General features: G+C 37.9%; 1 protein-coding gene across 1 annotated transcript in view; it reads left to right on the forward strand.

Moving 5' to 3' along the window:
• Nucleotides 1-24,332, forward strand: part of tmc2a (transmembrane channel-like 2a) — a 39,604-nt gene that overhangs the window by 3,902 nt on the left and 11,370 nt on the right. Inside the window, exons 2-11 of the mRNA XM_061980955.2 lie at nucleotides 3,060-3,092; nucleotides 5,214-5,592; nucleotides 9,036-9,191; nucleotides 11,344-11,434; nucleotides 11,512-11,593; nucleotides 11,665-11,771; nucleotides 14,742-14,840; nucleotides 16,391-16,533; nucleotides 20,677-20,824; nucleotides 23,941-24,129. Of these exons, the coding sequence (XP_061836939.2) occupies nucleotides 3,060-3,092; nucleotides 5,214-5,592; nucleotides 9,036-9,191; nucleotides 11,344-11,434; nucleotides 11,512-11,593; nucleotides 11,665-11,771; nucleotides 14,742-14,840; nucleotides 16,391-16,533; nucleotides 20,677-20,824; nucleotides 23,941-24,129 (1,427 nt within the window). The remainder of the gene's footprint in view (nucleotides 1-3,059; nucleotides 3,093-5,213; nucleotides 5,593-9,035; nucleotides 9,192-11,343; nucleotides 11,435-11,511; nucleotides 11,594-11,664; nucleotides 11,772-14,741; nucleotides 14,841-16,390; nucleotides 16,534-20,676; nucleotides 20,825-23,940; nucleotides 24,130-24,332) is intronic.

Raw genomic sequence — 24,332 nt, forward strand, 5'->3', positions numbered from 1 at the left:
AAAATAACCCAGCATTTTTTAGTGTAGTCCTCTGTACTATTTGTATTTTAAATATAAGTAACTAGAAGTACTCTACGTCTTTGTTCAGATAATGATGGTGCAGGTAGGGAAAATGTCAAGACTAATAAATGAACTAAGTCAGAAAATTAAATTGCTTATCAATAGCAGCTATAAGTCTTTCCTCAACTTTTTTTATTCAGGACCTTAGACACCTTTCAGCATTTTCAAAGGTGGTAGAATTTGCAAAGGTGTTTGAGTCATTTGCAGGGCTCCTGCACTCATTGAATATTTGATAAGTATTTCATTGTACACCGTGAGGATGGACAGACACTCCCTACTCACGGTATTAAATACCCTCCAAAACTTGTATTGAACCCAGCACTTAGGTTTACGATAATACACCAGTACTAGACCTCAATTTTTATACGCCCAACATTTAATATATTTCAGTTTTCAACAGAACATGTCACCAAAATGTAGACCTGGTTTTTGTATAAAATTACACAAAACAAAAGAAAAAACAATCTAAAATTACAGAAAATAAAAGATTAAACAATTTACAATAGCATATAATATTCAGCCTTTCATCTGAGAAGGCTTCATCTGTTCATGCTGTCAGAATTAGATTGTTCATATCATAAAAATTATTAATTTCTCAAGTTTTTAAGACTGTTTTCATTCATTTGTGTCAGTTGTAAAAAAAAAAACAGTATCACAAATGTTAAGAGTTTTTTGTTGTTGTTCACATAACAGTTCAATAATAAGCCAGATTTCTTGCTAGAAATAAACTGGGATAGGCTCCGGCTTATGCGGTGCCGAATGTAAAAAAAATCACTTACACTTTTCTAGCAGACATATTTTTCACATTTAGCGCACTTTTCTCACATTTAGCTCATTTTTCTCCAAATTTAAATCTTTTCTCACATTTAGCTCATTTTCATCACATTTAAGTCTAAATTAAATGACTGTAAATGTTATATCTAAATGTTGAATCTAAATCTAAATGTTAAATGTAAATGGTAAATATAAATATAAATGTTTAGTCTAAATGTTGAATATAAATGTACATGGCAAATCTAAATGCTAAATATAAACCTAAATGTTAAATATAAATATAAATAATACTTCTAAATGTTGAATCTAAATTTAAACATTACATTCAAACCTAAATGTTGGATGTATAACCTAATGTAAAAAAAAAGATGAATCTAAACGTTAAATCTAAACCAAAAATGTTAAATGTAAATCTTAATGTAAATGTTAACTCTAAATTTAAATGTTAAATCTAAATGTAAACATTACATCTAAATGTTAAATCTGAATATAAAGGTTAAATCTAAATGTAAATGTTAAATATACATGTTAAATCTAAACCTAAATGTTAAATCTAAACCTAAATGTTAAACCTAAACCTAAGCTAGATCTAAATTTTAAACCTAAATCGGAATCAAAATCTTAGACTTGAATCTAAATCTAAATGTTAAATCTGAACGTACACATTAAATCTAAATCTACATGGTAAATCTAAATCTAAATGTTAAATCTAAGCCTAGATGTAAATGTTAAATATACATGTTAAATCTAAACCTAAATGTTAAATCTAAACCTAAGGTAAATCTAAATGTTGAACCTAAATCTGAATCTAAATCTTACTCTTGAATCTAAATCTAATTGTTTAATCTAAACGTACAAATTAAATCTAAATCTAAATGTTAAATCTAAACCTAAATGTAAATGTTAAATATACATGTTAAATCTAAATCTAAATGTTAAATCTAAACCAAAATGTTAAATGTAAATCTTAATGTAAATGTTAACTCTAAATTTAAATGTCAAATCTAAACGTAAACATTACATCTAAATGTTAAATTGGAATATAAAGGTTAAATATAAATGTAAATGTTAAATATACATGTTAAATCTAAACCTAAATGTTAAATTAAACTTAAGCTAAATCTAAATGTTAAACCGAAATCGGAATCAAAATCTTAGACTTGAATCTAAATCCAAATGTTAAATCTGAATGTACACATTAAATATAAATCTACATGGTAAATCTAAATGTAAATGTTAAATCTAAACCTACATGTAAATGTTAAATATACATGTTAAATCTAAACCTAAATGTTAAATCTAAACCTAAGCTAAATCTAAATGTTAAACCGAAATCGGAATCAAAATCTTAGACTTGAATCTAAATCCAAATGTTAAATCTGAATGTACACATTAAATATAAATCTACATGGTAAATCTAAATGTAAATGTTAAATCTAAACCTACATGTAAATGTTAAATATACATGTTAAATCTAAACCTAAATGTTAAATCTAAACCTAAGGTAAATCTAAATGTTGAACCTAAATCTGAATCTAAATCTTACTCTTGAATCTAAGTCTAATTGTTAAATCTAAACATACAAATTAAATCTAAATCTAAATGTTAAATCTAAACCTAAATGTTAAATATACATGTTAAATCTAAATCTAAGCTAAATCTAAATGTTAAACCTAAATCTGAATCTAAATCTAAATGTTTAATCTAAACCTGAATGTTGGATCTAAATGTAACAACTTTAAATGTAATTAAATGTAATGAAAACTCTCTAAATGTGTGAAAAGTGCGTTGAACGGGGGAAAAGTGAATTAAATGTGACGAAAGTGAGCTAAATGTGAGAAATATATCTGCATGAAAAAAAAACATAATTTTTACATTACATTCCCATACCAGCCTACTCACGACCCCAGTGAGGGTAACTGTATAGAAAATGGATGGAAAAAGGAAAATTGTGCCTGGCATTACTCGAACATTAGAGGTTGCAAAGGGAAACAAGACTTAAAACTGTCTTGATAATTAGTACGCTTGACTTGAATTCTAGAAACTTCCACAGGACTTGTGTCAAAGAGTACAAAGTATTTCTACAGATTTAATGTTTTTTTCTTATGCGAGTATTCTAAAGTAAATTCTTATAAACAACAAACACTACGTTTAAAAAAACAAACTATGTGCCTCAATCGTTGGACTTTTTCCTAATTTCTTTCAAAATTGTTGTTTATTCTCAGTTGGGATTGATATAGACGATGACAGCCCTGATGGTAAGTTTATCCTTTATATCCTTTAATCATAATGCTTAAATGTACTTATTGTTGATAAATGTATTTATTGTTTATGAACAGTGTTGGGACTAACGCGCTACTTTGTAACGTGTTACTGTAACGCCGTTATTTTCGGCGGTAACTAGTAGTCTAACGCGTTATTTTTTATATTTAGTAACTCAGTTACCGTTACTACATGATGCGTTACTACGTTATTTACCTTATTTTTTATATACTGTAGTATCAGCTAGAAACTGAGAAGATCTGGGTGTGTTTTATTGGAGAGTTGCAGTGTCGTCCTTCTGAATCTTCCTGTGTCACAAGAGGCGCACTGTGTGTGTGTGTGTGTGTGTGGGGGGGGTCTGTGTTTACTAACAAGACATCATGGTGGAGCCGAAGTTGAGTTTCTTAACATGGAGATATTCTCACTACCGGTAATTTTCTTTTGTCAAGCACCAAGAAAATAAAATTTTAGTTAAATGTAAGTTGTGTCTTGGATCAAAGATCCTATCTACTGCCCAAAACAGCAATTCAAATCTGCTGAAACACCTACAAAAGCAACATGCTTCGACAAAGCTATTAAAGAGAGAGACACTTCACCTCCACCTCCACCTCAGCAACAGCGGCTGGATTTTAACGGAGGGACTGCTAGCCAGGACAACATTGATAGAGCCATTGCAGCGTATGTGCTAGAAGACATGCAGGCTATTTCTACAGTGAAGTCACCCGCTTTCAGGCAGCTGGACACAGTGGACAGTGAGTACATAAACATGGAGAGCAAGCTAAAGAAGACACTCCAAACTCTGCCTCTGCTCATCATTCAGCACTGATGGTACACACACTCTGTCAATTATCTCATATACTCTTTCATTCTAGACTTCTAGAGTGTTTGATTATCACATCGTTCTAAATGTATAGACTATAAAGTTCACAAACATAAAGAGGGATCCTAGTGGGCCAGGCCAATCTTTCCTTATCTCTAAACTAAAACTGGGGAAATGCGTAGTGTTCTGGTCTTCAGTACAGTGTTGATCTCCTAAAGACATGATTTTATTTCACAATTCCTTGAGAGAAAAAAACGCCTGGTTAGGCGTGTGTATGTGTGCTGTATATAGTGACATGCCTCCAGGGCCCCAAACCCCCCCTGTTGCGAGTTGTTGTGATTACATGCATCATGTTTATGTGTGCTATGCTATGTGAGGTTTTTTCCTTGGACTCAGTCTGGACCCCTTTTTTTTACTCTTCCCCCTTTCCCAATGTCACCTTTTTCCCACTTTTTTAAGGAGCGCCGTAAGTGGCTGACCCGTTGGCGGTCCCCCTTGTAACATACTGTATGTCTGCTCTTAGTGGGACTGTGCCGAAAATGTAATTTCAGTCCTTATGTGTCTTGTTCATGTTAAAGAATGGACAATAATAAAGCATCTTGAATCTTGAATCTTGAATGACATATAATCATGTCATGTGTGCCTTCCTTGGGTGAAGATAGGTTTACAGCTATGTTGTGACATGTTGTGACATGTTGTTATTATGCGTTTTTTTTAATGTATGTTATGTTGCAGCTATTTAAAATAGTTTTGTCAATTTGTTCTGGCCCGAAATACATTGGCCCTTTCAAACATATCTTTGTCTTTGTGTGTTGTATGTAGACCACATTGCTTAATGCATGTCAAGTTGATCAACAGATTGTATTATTCTCCAGTGCAATAACAGTACTGAAATGAAGGCTAAACGGGCATTAATGGGAGCCTTAAAAATAAAAAAAATAAAAAAGGAAGTAACTAAATAGTTACTTTTCACAGTAACGCATTACTTTTTGGTGTGAGTAACTGAGTTAATAACTGAATTACTTTTGAAATAAAGTAACTAGTAACTGTAACGAGTTACTGGTTTTCAGTAACTAACCCAACACTGTTTATGAATGTATGTATTGTTGATCAATGTACTTTTTCTTGATAAATGTTCTTGTTGATGAATATATTTATTTTTGATAAATATATTTATTGTTGATAAATATATTTATTGTCTATATATTTATAGACAATAAATACACATGTATTTATTGTCTATACATCTATTTAAAAATTGATAAATGTATTGTTGTGACATGTATTTATTGTTGAGATGGCGCCACCCGGAGGCGAGGAAACAGAAGACAAGTGAAGGCAGCCAAACAAGCAGCCAGTGAGGATGAGGATGAGGAAGACACCATTGTGGCTTCTCGAAGCCGGAAGTCGGCAAAGAAGCCCGCCAAGAAAAATGAAGAAGAAGATGAAAGTGAAGATGAGGCGCCCAGGAAGAAGAAGAATGGCGGGGCAGCAAGCAGGAAGAAAAGGGGAGGCAAACGTGAAGACAGCGAGGAAGAGGACAGTGACGAAGACAAAGGAAAGAAGAGGAAGAAGGGAGGCGGAAAGAAAGGAGGGAAAGAAGAGGAACAAACTAAAGCTAAAAAAGGAGAAGCTAAAGGAAAAGACAAGCAAAAGAAGAAGAAAAAGGTGGAAAGGTGTGTACTTTATATACTGTTACACATAACACTTTTAAAGCAGCTTTGAGTTGTGACCATACTTGCCAACCTTGAGACCTCGGATTTCGGGAGGTGGGGGAGTGGGGGGCGTGGTTGGGGGTGGGACGGGGGCGTGGTTAAGAGGGGAGGAGTATATTGACAGCTAGAATTCACCAGGTCATATATATATATATATATATGTATGTGTGTATATATATATATATATATATATATATATATATATATATATATATATGTATGTGTGGGAAAAAAAATCACAAGACTATTTTCATCTCTACAGGCCTGTTTCATGAGGGGGTTCCCTCAATCATCTCCTGATGATTGAGGGAACCCCCTCATGAAACAGGCCTGTAGAGATGAAATAGTCTTGTGATTTTTTCCCCCCACACATACATATATTGCGCTCTACTACGGTATCGAGCACTATTTTTTGGATAACCTTATTAAGACATATATATATATATATATATATATATATATATATATATATATATATATATATATATATATATATATATATATGTATATATATATATATATATCAGTGACGTGCGGTGAGGTTCATGACTGGTGAGGCACTGACTTCATCACAGTCAGATTTACAAACATATGAACCCTAAAGAGTATCTTATTCACCATTTGATTGGCAGCAGTTAACGGGTTATGATTAAAAGCTCATACCAGCATTCTTCCCTGCTTGGCACTCAGCATCAAGGGTTGGAATTGGGGGTTAAATCACCAAAAATGATTCCCAGGCGCGGCACCGCTGCTGCCCACTGCTCCCCTCACCTCCCAGGGGGTGATCAAGGGGATGGGTCAAATGCAGAGGACAAATTTAATTATACCTAGTGTGTGTGTGCCAATCATTGGTACTTTAACTTAACTTTAACTTTACACATACAAACTGTAGCACACAAAAAAGCACATTTAATAAAAAAAACGTTATTATGGTCTTACCTTTACTTAGAAATTAAGTCCATGCGCCGCAACTAAAGCCCTCACTTAAACTTTCCACGTGCAAGATTGAATCTATTTAAAAAAGTGTAACCGTGGGTTTATAAATGTCACCTATACTGTATGAAACTACAAAATAACAAACACGGAGGCTCCAGTTTACACGAGGACCACTTTATTTACCTTCTTTCAAAAACCTCCGCAACGTGACATCACTTCCGCTCTTAGCGCCTTCAAAATAAGAGCTCAAGGCATATACTGTATAACAGCGCATAACAGGAACTTAACATCACAAAGAGGAAAGCCCATGAAAATAGGTTACAAAAGTTATTTAATAAAAGCCAAAAAGTGCAAAAACAATAATGTTCATGTTGGAGGAGTTGTGAATTAGGTACACCTGCAGTCTGCAGGTGTATCTAATGTGGTGTCCCTGCAGTCATTCACAACTCCTCCAACACTAACATTATTGTTTTTGCACTTTTTGGCTTCTTATGAAATGTTTTTTTTAAATAGATTCAATCTTGCACGTGGAAAGTTTAAGTGTGGGCTTTAGTTGATATAACAATTCTACGGCGGGGGTGCAGGAGGCGAGCCTCAGCCAGTGCGTCTTTTGCAGCCGTTTTATGATCGCTCAGCACAATAAATACGTTACACACATACAGTTGTTGACAAAATACACTGTACATTATATACCTCAGCTAACTAAACTATGGAAATGTATAATATAGTTCATATAGCAATACAGTCTCACTGCACAGCATGCCAGCAGTTAGCCGAGTCATTGCGCAATCCATGTTGCGGCACTGAGTGACGTGCCTCAACTGGCTGCTGTTCACCTCACCGTCTCTTCTCAGTATTTGAACGGCAAATGTGAAAATTCAGCGATTTTGAATAAAAATAATCTAAAACTGGTGAAGTTAAATGGAAAATAACTTTATATAATCACTGGATACATATAACAATTTAATTTTTTTTTTTTCTTTTTACATTTTTTTTCTTTCCATGATGGCAGGTGAGGCCCCACCTGCCTCTAGTGACTGCACATCACTGATATATATCTACATCCTGAAAATATGCAAACAAAACTGTGTTTAGATAATTGATACTTCAAACTTGCATAAATAAATATTAAGGAATATTACATAACTTGGCTTCTGAGAGCTTCAAAATGTAATGAATAAAATGCTAAAGTTGTTGATAAACCAGCAATTATTTTAACAATTAAATATGGTCATTTTAAATGAATTATTATGATAATTTAAAATTAATTATTTTCGATATGTTTATTTTAATGTAATGGATGTAATAAGGAGTCAGAAAAAATAAAAATACAATTAATTTTGATGTTTTTAGCAAAATATAGTAAAAATGTATTTAGGTTTTTTTTTTTTTAATTAATAAATATATTTATTTTTAGGTAAGATAAACATAATAATACAATCTATCTCTAGTCTGGATGATTTAGTTCTTGTCACCCTGTTGTCCTCCCGTCATAAAAAAAGGCTGTCCTCACTCAGGTCCGTATGGAGCTGGAGGGGGCGTGGCCTCCAGCTACGGCTGAAAATCGGGAGATTTTCGGGAGAATATTTGTCCCGGGAGGTTTTCGGGGGAGGCGCTGAATTTCGTGAGTCTCCCGGAAAATTCGGGAGGGTTGGCAAGTATGGTTGTGACTTTTACTGTTTAAGTGTTAGAGAGTGGTGGTCACGTGACAGTCATGTGACTATCAGAGGACATGGCTGTCCCAACACTGCAAAAAGTCAGTGTTCAAAAACAAGAAGAAAAAAAAAAAATTGGGGGGTATTTTATTTGAACTCTGCCAGTGAAATAAGAAAATTCGGCTTGCCAAGAGTTTTCAAAACAAGTAAAATTAGCTAACCTCAATGAACCCAAAAATACCATAAAATAAGTATATTCTCACTAATAACAAGTGCACTTTTCTTGGTAGAAAAAAAAGAGACCTTTTTGCTCAATATGTTGAAAAATATTCTTAAATTAAGTAAATGCTAGTGCCATTATCTTGACATAATGATATGTGCTCGGCATCATGATTTTTTTTTTATGCTTGAAGTAAGAAATTATTACTTTAAAAAAGTAGTTTTATACGTATGAGTGTTGATGACACATCTTTGCATCAGTTGATATTCTAGTTTCAAGCATGTTTTACTCAATATAGGTCATCAAATCTCAGCAACAAGCTGTAATGTCTTACTGAGATCATTTAGGACCAAAACCTTTAAAACAAGTAAAACACTCTAACATAAAATCTGCTTAGTGAGAAGAATTATCTTATCAGACAGAAAATAAGCAAATATCACCCATATTTGAGATATTTAATCTTACTTAGATTTCAGTTTTTGCAGTGTAGCTTGGCTTACTACATTTTCCAAGTAGCTTGCCCATCACTGTCCAATATGCATTCGATGCAAAACAAAGTTAGATGTATATGACCACTGTCCATCTGCACACAGTTCATCCGATTCAAGTTCAAGCTCAGATGAGGAAGAGGAGTCTTTGTCAGAAGGAGAGATGGCTTTGCTGATGGAGGAGGTGGAGGAGAAGAAGAAACTGATAGCTATTATCAGGAACAAACCATGGAGGATGAAGAGGAGGCTCACACACCTGAAGTAATCTTTTCTCCTTTGCTATATATCCTGGACATATACATATAATATACATTTAATAAGCATAAAATACACTAGACAATTCCAACCATTGCATCATGACTAGGGTTGTACGGTATACCGGTACTAGTATAGTACCGCGACACTAATGAATCATAATCGGTACTATACCGCCTCTAAAAAGTACCGGTCCCCGCACCCCCTTTTATTTAATTTAATTTAATTTTTTTAAGGGGCATGTCGTCACGTCGTGACATTGCTAGTTTTACAAGCAGAGGAGCATGTTCGGCAACGCACAATCACGGGGTACTTACAAGAAGACACGGTGTGTAGACAGAAAAGGGAGAATGGACGCATTTTGGCTGAAAAACTAAAGATAAAGGTGAAGATATAACACTGAAACGCCCTCAGGAAGAGGTGCTTTAAGACATGATTAGCTCGCTAAATTACTAATCATAGCCTCCATGGCGACAAATAAAGTAAGTTTCTTACAAGTATCATCCCTGCAGGACGAGGAATAGCTAAACATGCTTCACTACACACCGTAGCCATGCATGGATCTACACCTGACATCCACTGTAATGATACCAAGTACAGGAGCGTATCTAGTCGATACTAATATAATTACATCAATATATTTTAGCATCACAAAATCTTTTTTCGTTTTTTTTAAAATTTATATTATTTATATAAACTTAGGAAATACGTCCCTGGACGCATGAGGACTTAAATTATGACTATTGTATTGATCCTGTTACTACTTGGTATCGAATCGACACCCAAATATTTGGTATCATCCAAAACTAATTTAAAGTATCAAACAACAGAAGAATAAGTGATTATTACATTTTAACAGAAGTGTAGATAGAACATGTTAAAAGAGAAAGTAAGCAGATATTAACAGTAAATGAACAAGTAGATTAATAATTCATTTTCTATCACTTGTCCTTTATAATTTAGACAAAATAATAGAATGATAAATGACACAATATGTTACTGCTTACGTCAGCAGCTTAATTAGGAGCCTTTGTTTGTTTACTTACTAATAAAAGAAAAGTTGTCTCGTATGTTCATTATTTTATTTAAGGACAAAATTGTCACGGCGAGGGGGGGGTCGCAGCTTACTGCGGGGTTCGTTCCCCTGGGATGCAGACGGACCACTCCGGACAAGGCGTGCAGGTAGGAACATGATTTAATCTTGAAAAAATAAACGTACTAAAAACAGAAAACAAGCAGAAGGAACAACGTGCCGATCGCACGGGAAGCTAAGGTACCAAGTCAGCTCAGGAAGCATAAACTGGGAGTCAAGAAATACTAACGTAATTGGTGCGTTCAGCAAGCAATGAAGCCAGAACGAGTGTGGCGAGAGAGGTGAATAAATAGCTCTCTGATTAGTGGTCGACAACAGGTGAACGTGCTGACCACCAACCAGAGGCAGGTGAACCCAATTAATCCCCATGGAAACTAAAACAAACCCAGAGGTGCACAAACAGGAACTAATGGAGTCCAAAACTAACAGAAAATAAAAAAACATTATCCGGGCCACGGATCATGACAAAAATTGCAATAAGAAATATATGTTTAATGTACCATACATTTTTTTGTTAAAATAAAGACAATAATGCCCTTTTTTTTAGAAAAGTATTGAAAAGTTTTGAAATACAGTGGTATCGGGGGCAACCCTAGTCGTGACACATTAGTGTGCCCTGAGAGATTATCAGGTTATATTATTTGTATTTTTTTTTGTGGAAATGTTATTATTTTTTTACATTATTTTATTTTGTAAATATATATACATATATAAATGATTAATTAAACGCACAGATGAAAATTTAACATCACTTTTTTAACTTTGTTGAACACTGTTGGTGAGGTGAAGATCAGCACAGAGGTAGTTGTGTTTTAATTCAATAGTAACCGTTTCTCACCCTTTTTTTTTATCTAAGTGATGGTAACTACAACTTTTTTTGGCCTTTGGTGGATTATCCTGTAGTCATACACAATAAAAAATATTCAGAGATTGAGTTGCCAACATGTAATTCTTTGTTTGTTTCCGCAAAAAGCGAATCATATGAAAAGTGATGTAGTATTGTACTCCAAATACTGTAGATATAAAAGTCAATATGTGCCAACGAGCCTTCATTTTACCTCACAGGGAAGCTCAAGAGTTTGTGGACAAGTTTGAAGGAGCTCTCGGCAAAGGAAAAGGCAGGAAGTGGTACGCCTACAAAGTGATGATGACAAAGGTGGGAAATACAGTAAATGACACTTTTTATCATTCATGTTTATTGGTTCCATGATTTTTCTTTTCTTTGTTTTAAAGAAATGGATTAAATTCCAGAGAGATTTTGACAACTTCAAAACAGCATGTATCCCCTGGGAGAGGAAGATCAAAGACGTGGAAAGTAAGTTTTTTTTAATTCCTGCTCGCCTTTGTTCTTAGCAGTGAGACGAGAACCTCTTCCTGTGTCCTCAGGTCACTTCGGCTCATCTGTAGCTTCTTACTTCATCTTTCTGCGCTGGATGTACGGCATGAACCTGGTTCTGTTTGGCTTCACTTTTGGACTGGTGGTCATTCCTGAGGTGAAGAAGTGACTTGATAATATTTGACTTTTTTATACTTGAGTGCAAACAATAGTTTACAACAGTGATTCACATAACTGTATTGCGGGCTCCATCTAGTGCAGTAGTGATGGTACGGCAGTTCTTTTGACTGTACTGAATCACTAGAATCAGTTCCTTAAATTGATTCGTTCAAAAAATTTGTTCACCGAATCACCGAATCACTTCTGCAGCAGCAGTTCTGTGGGCAGGTCGGCGAATCATGAGTCAGTCAGTAACAGATTCCCCAGCGGCAGATCTCGGTGTGTGTCAGTTCGCGAACGACACAAGCCCTCAGCACCCAATGAACGACACGCACAGTGACTGAACGAGAGCCTCAATGTGACGTCCTCCTCCGCGACACAGTCAGTTCACTGTGTCAGTAGGTTCGCGAGTCCTGTTGTTAAATATGTTTTATTGCACTGAAATGAAAATAAGAAATAAATAAAAGTGGGAAATAAAAAAAATAGTTATAGCGTACTAAAATGCTTGCAATCAACAGTTAAATAAATAGGCCTCGTTTGTTTAGTGCAAAAACAAATATTAAATTAAGAAACCCTTAACAAATGCCAACATAAAAACTAAATGTTCTGTAGCAAAGAAAATGTAAACTTAAATATGCAAACAAAAATAAAATAAATACCTTCAAAATAAAACAAATAAATTAAGAGCCAGAAATGCCAACATAAAAACTAAATGTTCTGTAGCCTACGTTTAAAAATATAACAAAGAAAATATTAACTTAAATGTGCAAACAAAAAGAAAATAAATAGGCTACCTTAAATAAACCAAGACAAATATTAAACCAATTGCCAGAAAAGCCAACATTAAAACTAAAATTTCTGTAGCTTACATTTAAAAATATAAAAATGGAAATATCAACTTAAATATGCAATAAAAAAGAAAATAAATAGCTTAAATAATATAAAAATCAAGATAAATAATAGCCTACGTATATGTACATACATTAGTTATTATTTTTATTTTAAATCTTCTCAAACAGCCTGCCCTACACTTTACCCCCCGCCCATCCCCCTCGCGTCGCTGCTGCTCAGCCTTGCCCTGCACTGACTTTCTTTCTGTCTCCTCTACTCTCATAACTTTATGTGTTGAGATAATGGGGACGGGGCGCGTGTGTGTGTTTGTTTTCATGTGGCTTGAGTCAACATTAGCCGTTAGCTTGGAGAATGAATGGAGAACGGATGCCAATGGCATGAAACATATCCCCGCGACGGGAGGAGAATCACTCGCGGCGCGGCATTGGGGCAAGCAGAGCAGAGAGCGAGAGCGTTGTCGTTCACTGAGTGATTCATGTCGTTAATCCGCGGTGAACAAATCGTTCGCTCAGTCCCTCCCCCCGGCCCCATGAAGAGTAGCTGGCTGCGTCGTTCGCCGACGTCGAGGGTTCAGTGAGTCACAGAATGCGCCAGTTCCACTCATACCGGCATGGTCGCGGCGGAGCTCAACTGAACTGAGAAAGGAACGAATCAGTTCATGAAGTGATTTGGTTCAGTACGTTCACTCAAAAGATTCGTTTGTTCGAACGAATCATTCGCGAACGACACAACATTATAGTGCAGGGGTCGGCAATCCAAAACGTTGAAAGAGCCATATTGGACCAAAATACAAAAAACGAATCTGTCTGAGGCCGCAAAAAATGAAAAGCCGTATATAAGTCTTATAATGAAGGCAACACATGACAAAAGTGTCTATATTAGCTATAATAGCCTACCATCAAAATGACTATATGTCGCTGGCTGAAGCAAATCTTCGTTGACAGAAATGTTGAAATGTAATATTTATTCTACACATTTTTACAACATTAAAAAACAATTGTAAATCAAAGGCTATTCGGAAGGTGAGATAATTCCATGGAAATTCCTGGCTTTTAATGGCTAAAAGTATAGATGTGTGTGTCCAAGTTAAAGAAATCGGCAGGCTGTATTCTTTTAATATATTTATTACAATCTTTGGCAAGCTGGGTAATGTTTGCTGTGGTCTGGAACAACATAGCACACAAACAACTATCTGAAATGCAGCCAATATTACATACAGATAATGTGTCATGAGACATGCAAAACGAAATTATATACAAAGAGGATAAAAGTAAAGGATATTAAATTAGCTCAAATATACCTACAAATGAGGCATAATGATGCAATATGTACATACAGCTAGCCTAAACAGCATGTTAGCATTGATTAGCTTGCAGTCATGCACTGACCAAATATGCCTGATTAGCACTCCACACACGTCAATAACATCAACAAAGCGTACCTTTGTGCATTCACGCACAGTATAAAACTTTTGGTGGACAAAATGAGACAAAGAAGGAGTGGAAGATTTTACATGTAAACAAACTATTGCATCACAGTCCACACTATGGTGAGTTCAAGAACCGCCGAAATTAGTAGGACAAAACGATGTTCACCAACTACTCTCATCAGTGAAGCATACACAAGAACATATCAAACAGTGGGCTTTCTAACAATTTGGAAAGGTTGTGTCATGTTTGTCCTCAAACAAAAAACATACCAAAACAAAAAAAATATTTTTCCCCCATCTTTTTCCATTTTCAATCGAGAGCCACTAGTGCGGAACTAAAAGACTGCATGCTGACCCCCGATCTAGTGCTATACCAAATAATATCACTTGATTAAAGTACGGTGTTTATTTTCCTATATTCAAAAACAGTGTTACTGTTCAAATGTTTTGTACAGTTACTGTTCCCAAAAAAATGATAAATATACTTTTTAAATAAAACCGATGCCTTGTTTTTAATGAATACTTAAGCCTACTACACTACTGTATTTTAATGTTGGTCATTATGTTGGTACTTAACGTTTTTTCTTAGGTGGTACTTGGTGAAAAAAGTTTCAGAACCGCTGGTTTACAAGTATGTTCATGTAAAGACATAACTTTCAGTTTTTCTTTTTATTGCTTACATGGCAGGTTCTAATGGGGCTCCCCTATGGATCCATTCCCAGGAAGACTGTGCCAAGAGCAGAGCAGGCGACCGCTCAGGACTACTCAGTCCTCTTGGACTTTAATGTGAGTTGTTTATGAATGTTATTATGATTATAACTAATATTAATTGTTGATGATGATAGATTAAGTATATGGTAACTCTTTTTACCATTAGGAAGGACCTATAATAAGACTGTTAAAGTAACACATTTTGTAGCATATCACTGTGGCCTCTCAATCTGATGCTCTACAACTCAAGTAATTAAAAAAAATAGGGCTGTTCATGTTAACACATGTGATTTCTTTTATTATTACAAAATAACAAAATAATAATTGTTTTCAATAGTTTTTACAGTATTTTTTTCAGTGTAGCCACTAAGATATCTTGAAACAACATGCTTGGTAAAGTTTAAGAAGTGTAAATGGAAGCGCATTTCAGCAGAAAGTAAGCAGATATTAACGAGTACATTAATAATAGTTACAGAAGATAACATAATTATGTATGTTGCTGTGTCGCGACCAGGTGTACACATAAGGTTAGGGCGGCTCCTTCCATGTATTAGTAGTGTCGATACCAAGGGTTGTATCAGTATTATATGAACGATTTTAGACCGATTATTTTTTATTTATTTATTTTTTGTGTTTTTTTATTTTTATTAATGTTTACAAACTCGGGGAATAATTCTGTGGACAAAGGTGGACTTTGAGGGCAAAAACCAAGGGATTTAAAATAGTAGATAAAGTAGTTTTTGTTTAGTTATTGTGTACTATTAACTTCATTTTAATTAAAATAATTGCATGTAATAAAAGAAAAAAAATACTACCGGTAGTTGATATTATTACATTGTCACAAGCACTGTATAAATACATTAACGCATTTACAGTTAATAAATGTGATCGTATCAGACGATCTCAGTCATGGATGCTTGGTATCGTAAAATAACCCTGCATAAAACCCTGATTGTAACATCACTAACTTGAATATGAAAATACATTACACATACTTTTGTTCTTCAAATGTCTTGTTTCTCTCATTAAAACACTAGAGAAGACGATGTATGAAAATATTTATATTTTGTGGATTACAGCCGCCTCTGCCTATTGCAAATTGGCCATTGCATTAAAAAAGACTATTTTATGACAAAAGAAGCTAATGCATATTTTTTTCACTCAAGAGAATAAATGCAGAAAGATTACATCTTAATATCTAGAGGTTAATACAATAGCAATTAGATGTGAGTGTTGTGGCTCAATTGAAATTAAGGTCTGGACCGAATGGTCAACTGACGCTAGAATTCTTTGAACTCTCTGCTAGTTTCTATTTAGCATTTTAATACTTAACTGTAAATCTTTACAATAGCGTCTCCTTCTCTTTTGCCATGGAAGAAGCATTTCTGTTTTCATTTTCAACCGTGAGTTCCTTATCAAAATAAAAGTATATCCAGTAATACAACTTTCAAAATAACAGGAAAAATGATAATCTTCGCAAAATAGCGTGTTAACGGTTGTCATTTACAGTGAGCATTATTACATCCCACCAGGAGAGGGAGACTTTAAGTTAAAGAGATGATGTTGTTCCCAGTAAAATAGTTTTATTTAGAATGAAAGATAAATTTCATTATTTCTTTTCTCAGGGATATTGCAAGTATTCCGTTCTGTTTTACGGATTTTACAACAGCCAGAGGACCATCGGCTTGCTCAAGTTCCGGCTCCCTCTGGCGTACCTCATGGTTGGGGTCGGAACGTTTGGCTACAGCCTGATGGTCGTAATCCGCACGTGAGTCATGAGCATGAAATTGGAATAATGTTGAGGATCTTTCATGGCACACCAGTTGCCAGGTTTTGTTGGTGACGAACCCCAAGATGCAGAGATGACGATAGGCATTGAGCGGGAAAACATTATTTAATGTCCAAAAATATAAAGAAAAAACACAAACCAGGAACTAGGAACAGGAAACAGGATGCCAGGGAAACAGGAACTGGAAGACGAGGAACAAAAAGACAGCAAGCTACAAACAGCTACAGAATATAGTTTACCGCTACCGCATCCAGCTACACTGACATCGACAAGTAGAAATGACAATAATCCAGCACAGACTGGATAAGAAGGCAGGTTCAAATAGCAGCTGGCTGATTGACACCAGGTGTGGCCCGGTGCCAATCAGCCACAGCTGAGGGGAAAAAGCACTCAGGGAGACAATCAGGAAATAACCAAAATAAGAGTGCTGACAGGAACTAAAGACAGGAAACAAAAGACAAACGCAGAGGAAAAACTAAAACATAGCCAAACTGTCAGGGACAAGCCTGACACCAGTGTGTCAATGAGCCAATCAAAGAGCTACAAATCATTGTGGGTGGGATAATATATCTTTGTAAGTGTCAATAACAAATGAGTTTGTTAAAGGGGAACATTATCACAATTTCAGAATGGTTAAAACCATTAAAAATCAGTTCCCAGTGGCTTATTATATTTTTCGAAGTTTTTTTCAAAATTTTACCCATCACGCAATATCCCTAAAAAAAGCTTCAAAGTGCCTGATTTTAACCATCGTTATAAACACCCGTCCATTTTCCTGTGACGTTACATAGTGAAGCCAACATAAACAAACATGGCGGAAAGAACAGCAAGCTATAGCGACATTAGCTCGGATTCAGACTCGGATTTCAGCGGTTTAAGCGATTCAACAGATTACGAATGTATTGAAACAGATGGTTGTAGTGTGGAGGCAGGTAGCGAAAACGAAATTGAAGAAGAAACTGAAGCTATTGAGCCATATCGGTTTGAACCGTATGCAAGCGAAACCGACGAAAACGACACGACAGCCAGCGACAAGGGAGAAAGGGAGGACGAATTCGGCGATCGCCTTCCAACCAACGATTGGTATGTGTTTGTTTGGCATTAAAGGAAACTAACAACTATGAACTAGGTTTACAGCATATGAAATACATTTGGCAACAACATGCACTTTGAGAGTGCAGACAGCCCAATTTTCATCAATTAATATATTCTGTAGACATACCCTCATCCACGCTTTTTTCCTGAAACCTGATCTGTCCAGTTTTGGAGTTGATGTCAGCAGGCCAGGGAAGCTAGGGTCGATAGGGGGTTTAGCTCGCTCATCTGTGGGAACAAACTGCCGCCATTGCTTGCCGTGCTACCGAGGTCCTTTGTCCCTGAATTGCTCACACACTCCGGCAGATTCAATGGGGGTCTGGCGGCAGATTTCTTTGACTTTATCATTGGAAATGCATCTGCTTTGAGTGTCGCAGGATATCCACACATTCTTGCCATCTCTGTCGTAGCATAGCTTTCGTCGGTAAAGTGTGCGGAACAAACGTCCAATTTCTTGCCACTTTCGCATCTTTGGGCCACTGGTGCAACTTGAATCCGTCCCTGTTCGTGTTGTGACACCCTCCGACAACACACCGACGAGGCATGATGTCTCCAAGGTACGGAAAACAGTCGAAAAAACGGAAAATAACAGAGCTGATTTGACTCGGTGTTTGAGAAAATGGCGGATTGCTTCCCGATGTGACGCCACGTTGTGACGTCATCGCTCCGAGAGCGAATATTAGAAAGGCGTTTAATTCGCCAAAATTCACCCATTTAGAATTCGGAAATCGGTTAAAAAAATATATGGTCTTTTTTCTGCAACATCAAGGTATATATTGACGCTTACATAGGTATGGTGATAATGTTCCCCTTTAATGTTTGTTACAAGTCCTGTATGGATCTCATACATACTCATTGGCCAATTCTTCTTATGCTCATATTCTCATGCTATTTAAGATATTTCTGCCTTGATTAATAATTGTCTGCCCTTCTAACTTTGCAGCTGGAAGGCCCTTGATTTTGTTATACGTGCTATGCAAATATGGTCTGATTACAAGAAAATTTGAAAAAGTATATGACTAAGAAGACATAATGAACCTTTTTGAACATCTTGGCAAAACACTAGGTTTTTTTTAGGGCCACAACCACCACGGGAGACACATCCTATAGTTTTAGTGACATTATTAAATTAAAGGTATTTGTGATTTATTAATTTCTTTCTTTTATTGCATTTATTGTGTTTGTTTAGTAGTAACCGTATGTGTCATGTGGTAGGACACAACTAGAATCCCCTTTAGGGGCCACAAAAAACCTAACTCTAAAAAAGAGATGATGTTTTAGGGCCCCCATTTTTTATTAAGTGCTTGAAATTGCACACGTTTCTCTTATTCAAATTTTGCCGTCCATCCAGGACAAGGCCATCCAACGTAAAGGAGAGAAAAGAGCTTAAGTCATGAATCAAGGCGAGCTCATTACTAATAAGGCAGACTCTGCCATGACTAGGGTTACAAAATTCCGGGAATATTCAAAGTTGGAAACTTTCCATGGGAATTAACGGGAATTAATGGGAATTTAATGGGAATAAACATTGAATGCAACATGCTAGATCTTGCAGCATGATTATTAGCTAAAACAACCTGATTTAATGCAAATTCAGTAGAATTTCAACCCTTCACTGTGCATTCCTCCATCACATGTACAGATAATTCCCAGCATGCTACACACTACAGCAGGGCTATTGAGGCCACACTAGTATTTGAGCCCAAGGACTTCATCCAGTCAGGTAAGTGTTGATGATATTACTGGGGTAAATATATTTGATATATGGTATTTAAGTTTAGTAGAGGTGTAATTGCTTAATTCCCATATATTCACATTAATTCACATGGACAGTGTCCAACTTTGAATAATCAAAAAATTGTCAATATTTCCAAACTTCCCGAGCTTAACTTCCCGTGGTACATTTCCGGAAAGTTTCCGGAAATTTACCGGAAACTTTCCACCCCTTTGCAACCCTAGCCATGACACATTTTTGGTTGTGTGAAAATAATGGCACACAAAGTTTTACTAACACGTGAATGTCATTAAAATCCTTGAAAAAGATCACACTTTAAATGTGAAAATATTGTATAAATCCAGGCAGTGCAAAATCAAAGGCTGGACTCCTGGGAGGGGGTACACACTGAGGCCAAGGAAAAAAAACGTATAGCCATAACACACATAATTATACATGTTACATAAAATCATATGCCCATTGTCCAGGGTGTAGTGATGTTGTGTCTATAGGCCTGGAGCCGCAATGCAAGCAAAGTTCAACTCCCAGGTGTTGTTGAGGAGGGAGGGAGGTCGGAGCGTCCATCACTGAGGTGTCCTCGGGGGATGTTTTCAGAACAGCCTTCTTCTGTTTTGCAGCGTCAAGGCCATTCGAGGGAGTCAAATCGTAGATTAGGATTGTTGTTTTTCCAGGCGAGCAGACATTTCTATGGCTTGTCTGTTCTAATCGTCCATGCCGGCTCTCGTATCCAATTTTTGCATTTCAATATGCCTCTCCATAATGTGATCCAACTTACGATTTAGTTCAGAAATCGCCACAGTCTGTGATCCCTCAGCTCCACCCAAGCCTTCCATTGTGACAAACAGCCTTTGGGCTCCTTGAGTGGCTGCCATCGTCTTCCTAATTTGACGATAAACCAGGGCAATGCCCAGCCCAATCAGCAGATGCCCTGCGATCATGGTACCAAATAGGTAGATGTCTTCCACGTCCTCGACGGAAAGCACTGAGACGTGTGCATTCAGTATTTAGGAGAGGGTCTGGTTGGGGGCGCATTTTTTTCTGCCTCATTTCAGGGTCTCACCCATGGGCCTGACGTCCGTTACTCATATGGGTTGTGTGCGTTGAACACATTTGTAATTGTTTTGATATGTAGAAGTGTAGAATTAAATAAACTTTACTTCTTCCCCCTCCTTTTCAGACATGATGAGTTGTGTAATTGTGAACATGAGATGTGATCCAGTGTAATCTTATATGCATGTTCTAAATGACTTTAACACACGCAATCCTGTCCTGTCATCTGCTTGCTGGTTCAGGATGGCCAAGAATGCAGACCTTGGCGGCGGAGACGGCGAAGATGGAGAGTTCACCTTTGGCTGGAAGATGTTCACCAGCTGGGATTATCTCATTGGGAACTCTGAGACTGCGGACAACAAGTATGCCTCCATCACCACCAGCTTCAAGGTAACCAGAGCAACCAATACATGCATGGAATATAACATAAGAATACAAATTCAAGGTTGCTCTTTCAATAAGAGAGACATAGTTGCATTATTCTGTGAAGAAACAGTTACTCCCACTAAACTTGTAACCATCCTTTCAAATAAAGTGAATTACCAAGGACATGAAAGCATGTTTAGTCCAAAAGAAAAATGCTTTTGTACAAGGTTTTTTTGACCCGCTTCAACAACAGCAGCACAGTCCGCTCCACCCCAAAGGACGCTATCCTCCACAAAGCCCCTCTCCCACGTCTCTCTACTCGCTTACAGAACATCTCTCTTTGCAAAGCTGATGATTGGGCGCACCTTCCAACAGATGACGACAGACGACAATTTCATCAAAAATCTGTTGAAACCCTACTACCCCTGTTTTATCGCAACTCAACCTACTGACGGGCCCAACGGAACCTGTACACCTGTACCACTGATATGCCGTGGCCCCTGCCAGTTCCTCCCACTGCAATTTTTACTCCCATCCTCAAATCTTCATCCCCATCTCAACAACTTGCGGCAGCAGAGAAGACCATAGCTTCGGACGGTCTTACCGACCTTCAAATCTTCACTGATGGCTCTACGCTGAATGGCACCCAGAATGGAGGAGCAGGTGTGATAGTTCTTTGTGAAGATTACATCCTCCACTCTTGGCATGCTGCCACTGGGACCTTTAGCAGCTCATTTCACCATTTCTTCCACTGCGCCACTCTTCCACGGCGTGGCGCAGTGGAAGAGTGGCCGTGCGCGACCCGAGGGTCCCTGGTTCAATCCCCACCTAGTACCAACCTCGTCATGTCCGTTGTGTCCTGAGCAAGACACTTCACCCTTGCTCCTGATGGGTGCTGGTTAGCGCCTTGCATGGCAGCTCCCTCCATCAGTGTGTGAATGTGTGTGTGAATGGGTAAATGTGGAAGTAGTGTCAAAGCGCTTTGAGTACCTTGAAGGTAGAAAAGCGCTATACAAGTACAACCCATTTATCATTTATCATTTATTTAAATCTGAAAAAACATATCTTGGATGCATCAGTATGACAACTGGTCCTCAGTTTCCATAATCAGCGACTGCAAGTCCCTGGTCTAAGCTGTCAGCAACCCCAACACCACAGACCCCTCCATAATATCAATCCAATCCTCCCTATCGGCTATCCCATCTTCAAAACGGATGCTACTCATCTGGGTCCCAGGCCATTGCAACCTATCAGGCAACAAGTTCACCGATGAACAAGCCGAGCTCGGCTCCTCCCTCCCCCAAGATCACAACCAACTTGATCGATCAACTCGCCATGCAATCTTCCGCAGGCAATGCCTACCTCCCCCCTCCAACCATCCCCGTCTCATCTCCCAAACATCCCACAAACCCAACCCTCAAGAAGAGTCCTCGTTGTCGAAGAAAGACCTCACCGACCTCCTCCGATTCCGATCCGGTCACCACCCTGCTCTCCGAAGGTGGCTTCATCTGACGGGAAAGTGTGAAGACGATCGATGTCGCCTCTGCGGTGAGGAACAAGAATCTGCCGAACACCTCTGGCTACGGTGCCCAGCGCTGATGACAGAGCGGTATCAGCATCAACTTGGCAACTCATTTGGTGAACTTCAAAGCCTCCCAATAGCGAGTCTAGCACTTCTGAGGGTCATCCTCAGGCGACTCGGGTGACAAACAAGCAAACAAACAGCAGCACACCAGCAAACTGGACCCATTTTTACCCCCCGTTCCCTCTCCAAGCTCTCACTATTGATTAGCAGCTTGTAACCTCCATTCTGCACAGATTAAACCCGCACAAAGCCTCTGGCCCTGACAGGCTCAGCGGCAGGGTGCTCAAAGAATGTTCCCAGCTAGGTGGGGTGCTAACCAGGCAGTTTCAGCACCTCCTGGATGCCCGCAGTGTCCCCAACCAGTGCACGGAATCCACCATCATTCCAATCCCCAAAAACACTACTTAAGGAGCTGAAGGACTGCAGGCCAGTGGCCCTGACCTCAATCTTGTGCAAGTGTATGGAAAGAGCAGTGTGGACATTACCGTTAGGTGGTCTGTCAGACAAACTTGATCCATTCTAGTTTGCATACAAAGCAAAACAAGGCACTGTGGATGGGGTTTTAAATCCAGCACAATGGTTTTAAAACAGGACTGTCTCAGGGCCTTGTTCTATCTCCCATTCCCTTCTCTGTCTACACCAACAGTATCTCCTGTAGCAAAGCAGGAATGACCCTTTTAAAGTATGCAATTGAAATGGCTGACCTGACCTGACCAACTCCCAAGCCATGACATCAGCAGGACATACACACTTTGTTTCAAACTTTTGCCGAAAGCTCATTAGAGATGAATACATCAAAAACAAAGGAGCTGCAGCTCCAGAGGGAAAACCCCAGAGCACCTGTTCCAACCGCTAAGCATACAAGATCAGCTTGTGGAGCAGATGCAGAGTTTTAAATATCTTGGAACGGAGATTGACACCTGCATGTCCTTCTCATAACAGGCTGACTCGGTCTACAAAAAGGCACACCAGCGCATACATTTACTCAGGAAACTGAGGACTTTTAACATCAACAAAGACATTTTAACACTTTACAGATAACTCATTGAATCTACTTGAATCCATAACATCTCATCCTGGTTTAACTTCCTCACTGTCACCACCAAAACAAAACTTTCCCGTATAATAAACTAGGCCAGGAAAATAACCAGAACAACTCAACTTGCTCTCACTGAACTGTACAGGCGCTCACTTGGAAAGAAGGCCATCCTCATAACTAAGGAACCCCTCCTATCCCCTGCAATCCCACCCCCTGCATCACTCCTTCATGTTGCTGCCATCAGGTGGACGATATAGAACCCCACTGGCCCGGAAAAACATTTACAAGAAATCATTCAACTCCTCTGCAATAACTGTTCGAAGCAACATGAAATAGGTTGAATATCTGTTGCTGTGTGTGTGAATGTGTTTTTAATTTTGTGACAAAGCCATGTCAAAGACACATTTCTGTTTTTCACTGTAGAAACAGACAATAAAGCTATATTCTCTTTTTGCAGTTCCACCTGAGTTGTTTGTGACAGATTTGTCTGTTTTCCACCAACTTGTACAAGAACAGGAGTCCATTGTGGATGAGCAGGAGAACCAAAAGGATGAGAACATTCATCTGCGGAGGTTCCTCAGGGTGCTGGCTAATGTTCTCATCACCTGCAGTCTGGGAGGGAGTGGATACCTCATCTACTTTGTGGTGAAGCGCTCTCAGGAGTTTGCCAACAGAACGGATCTCAGCTGGTATGAGAAAAATGAGGTGAGGACATTTTATACCTTTCGGGGTCACGGGGGGTGCTGGAGCCTATCTCAGCTGCATTCGGGCGGAAGGCGGGGTACACCCTGAACAAGTCCCCAGTCCCACCTCATCGCAGGGCCAGCACAGATAGACAGACAACATTCTCTTATTATTATAATCAAATGACAGCAGTCATTTCCATGAGATTATTTTCTAATATAAGT

Source organism: Nerophis lumbriciformis, linkage group LG20 (assembly GCF_033978685.3).
Source record: "Nerophis lumbriciformis linkage group LG20, RoL_Nlum_v2.1, whole genome shotgun sequence".
Taxonomy (NCBI): domain Eukaryota; kingdom Metazoa; phylum Chordata; class Actinopteri; order Syngnathiformes; family Syngnathidae; genus Nerophis; species Nerophis lumbriciformis.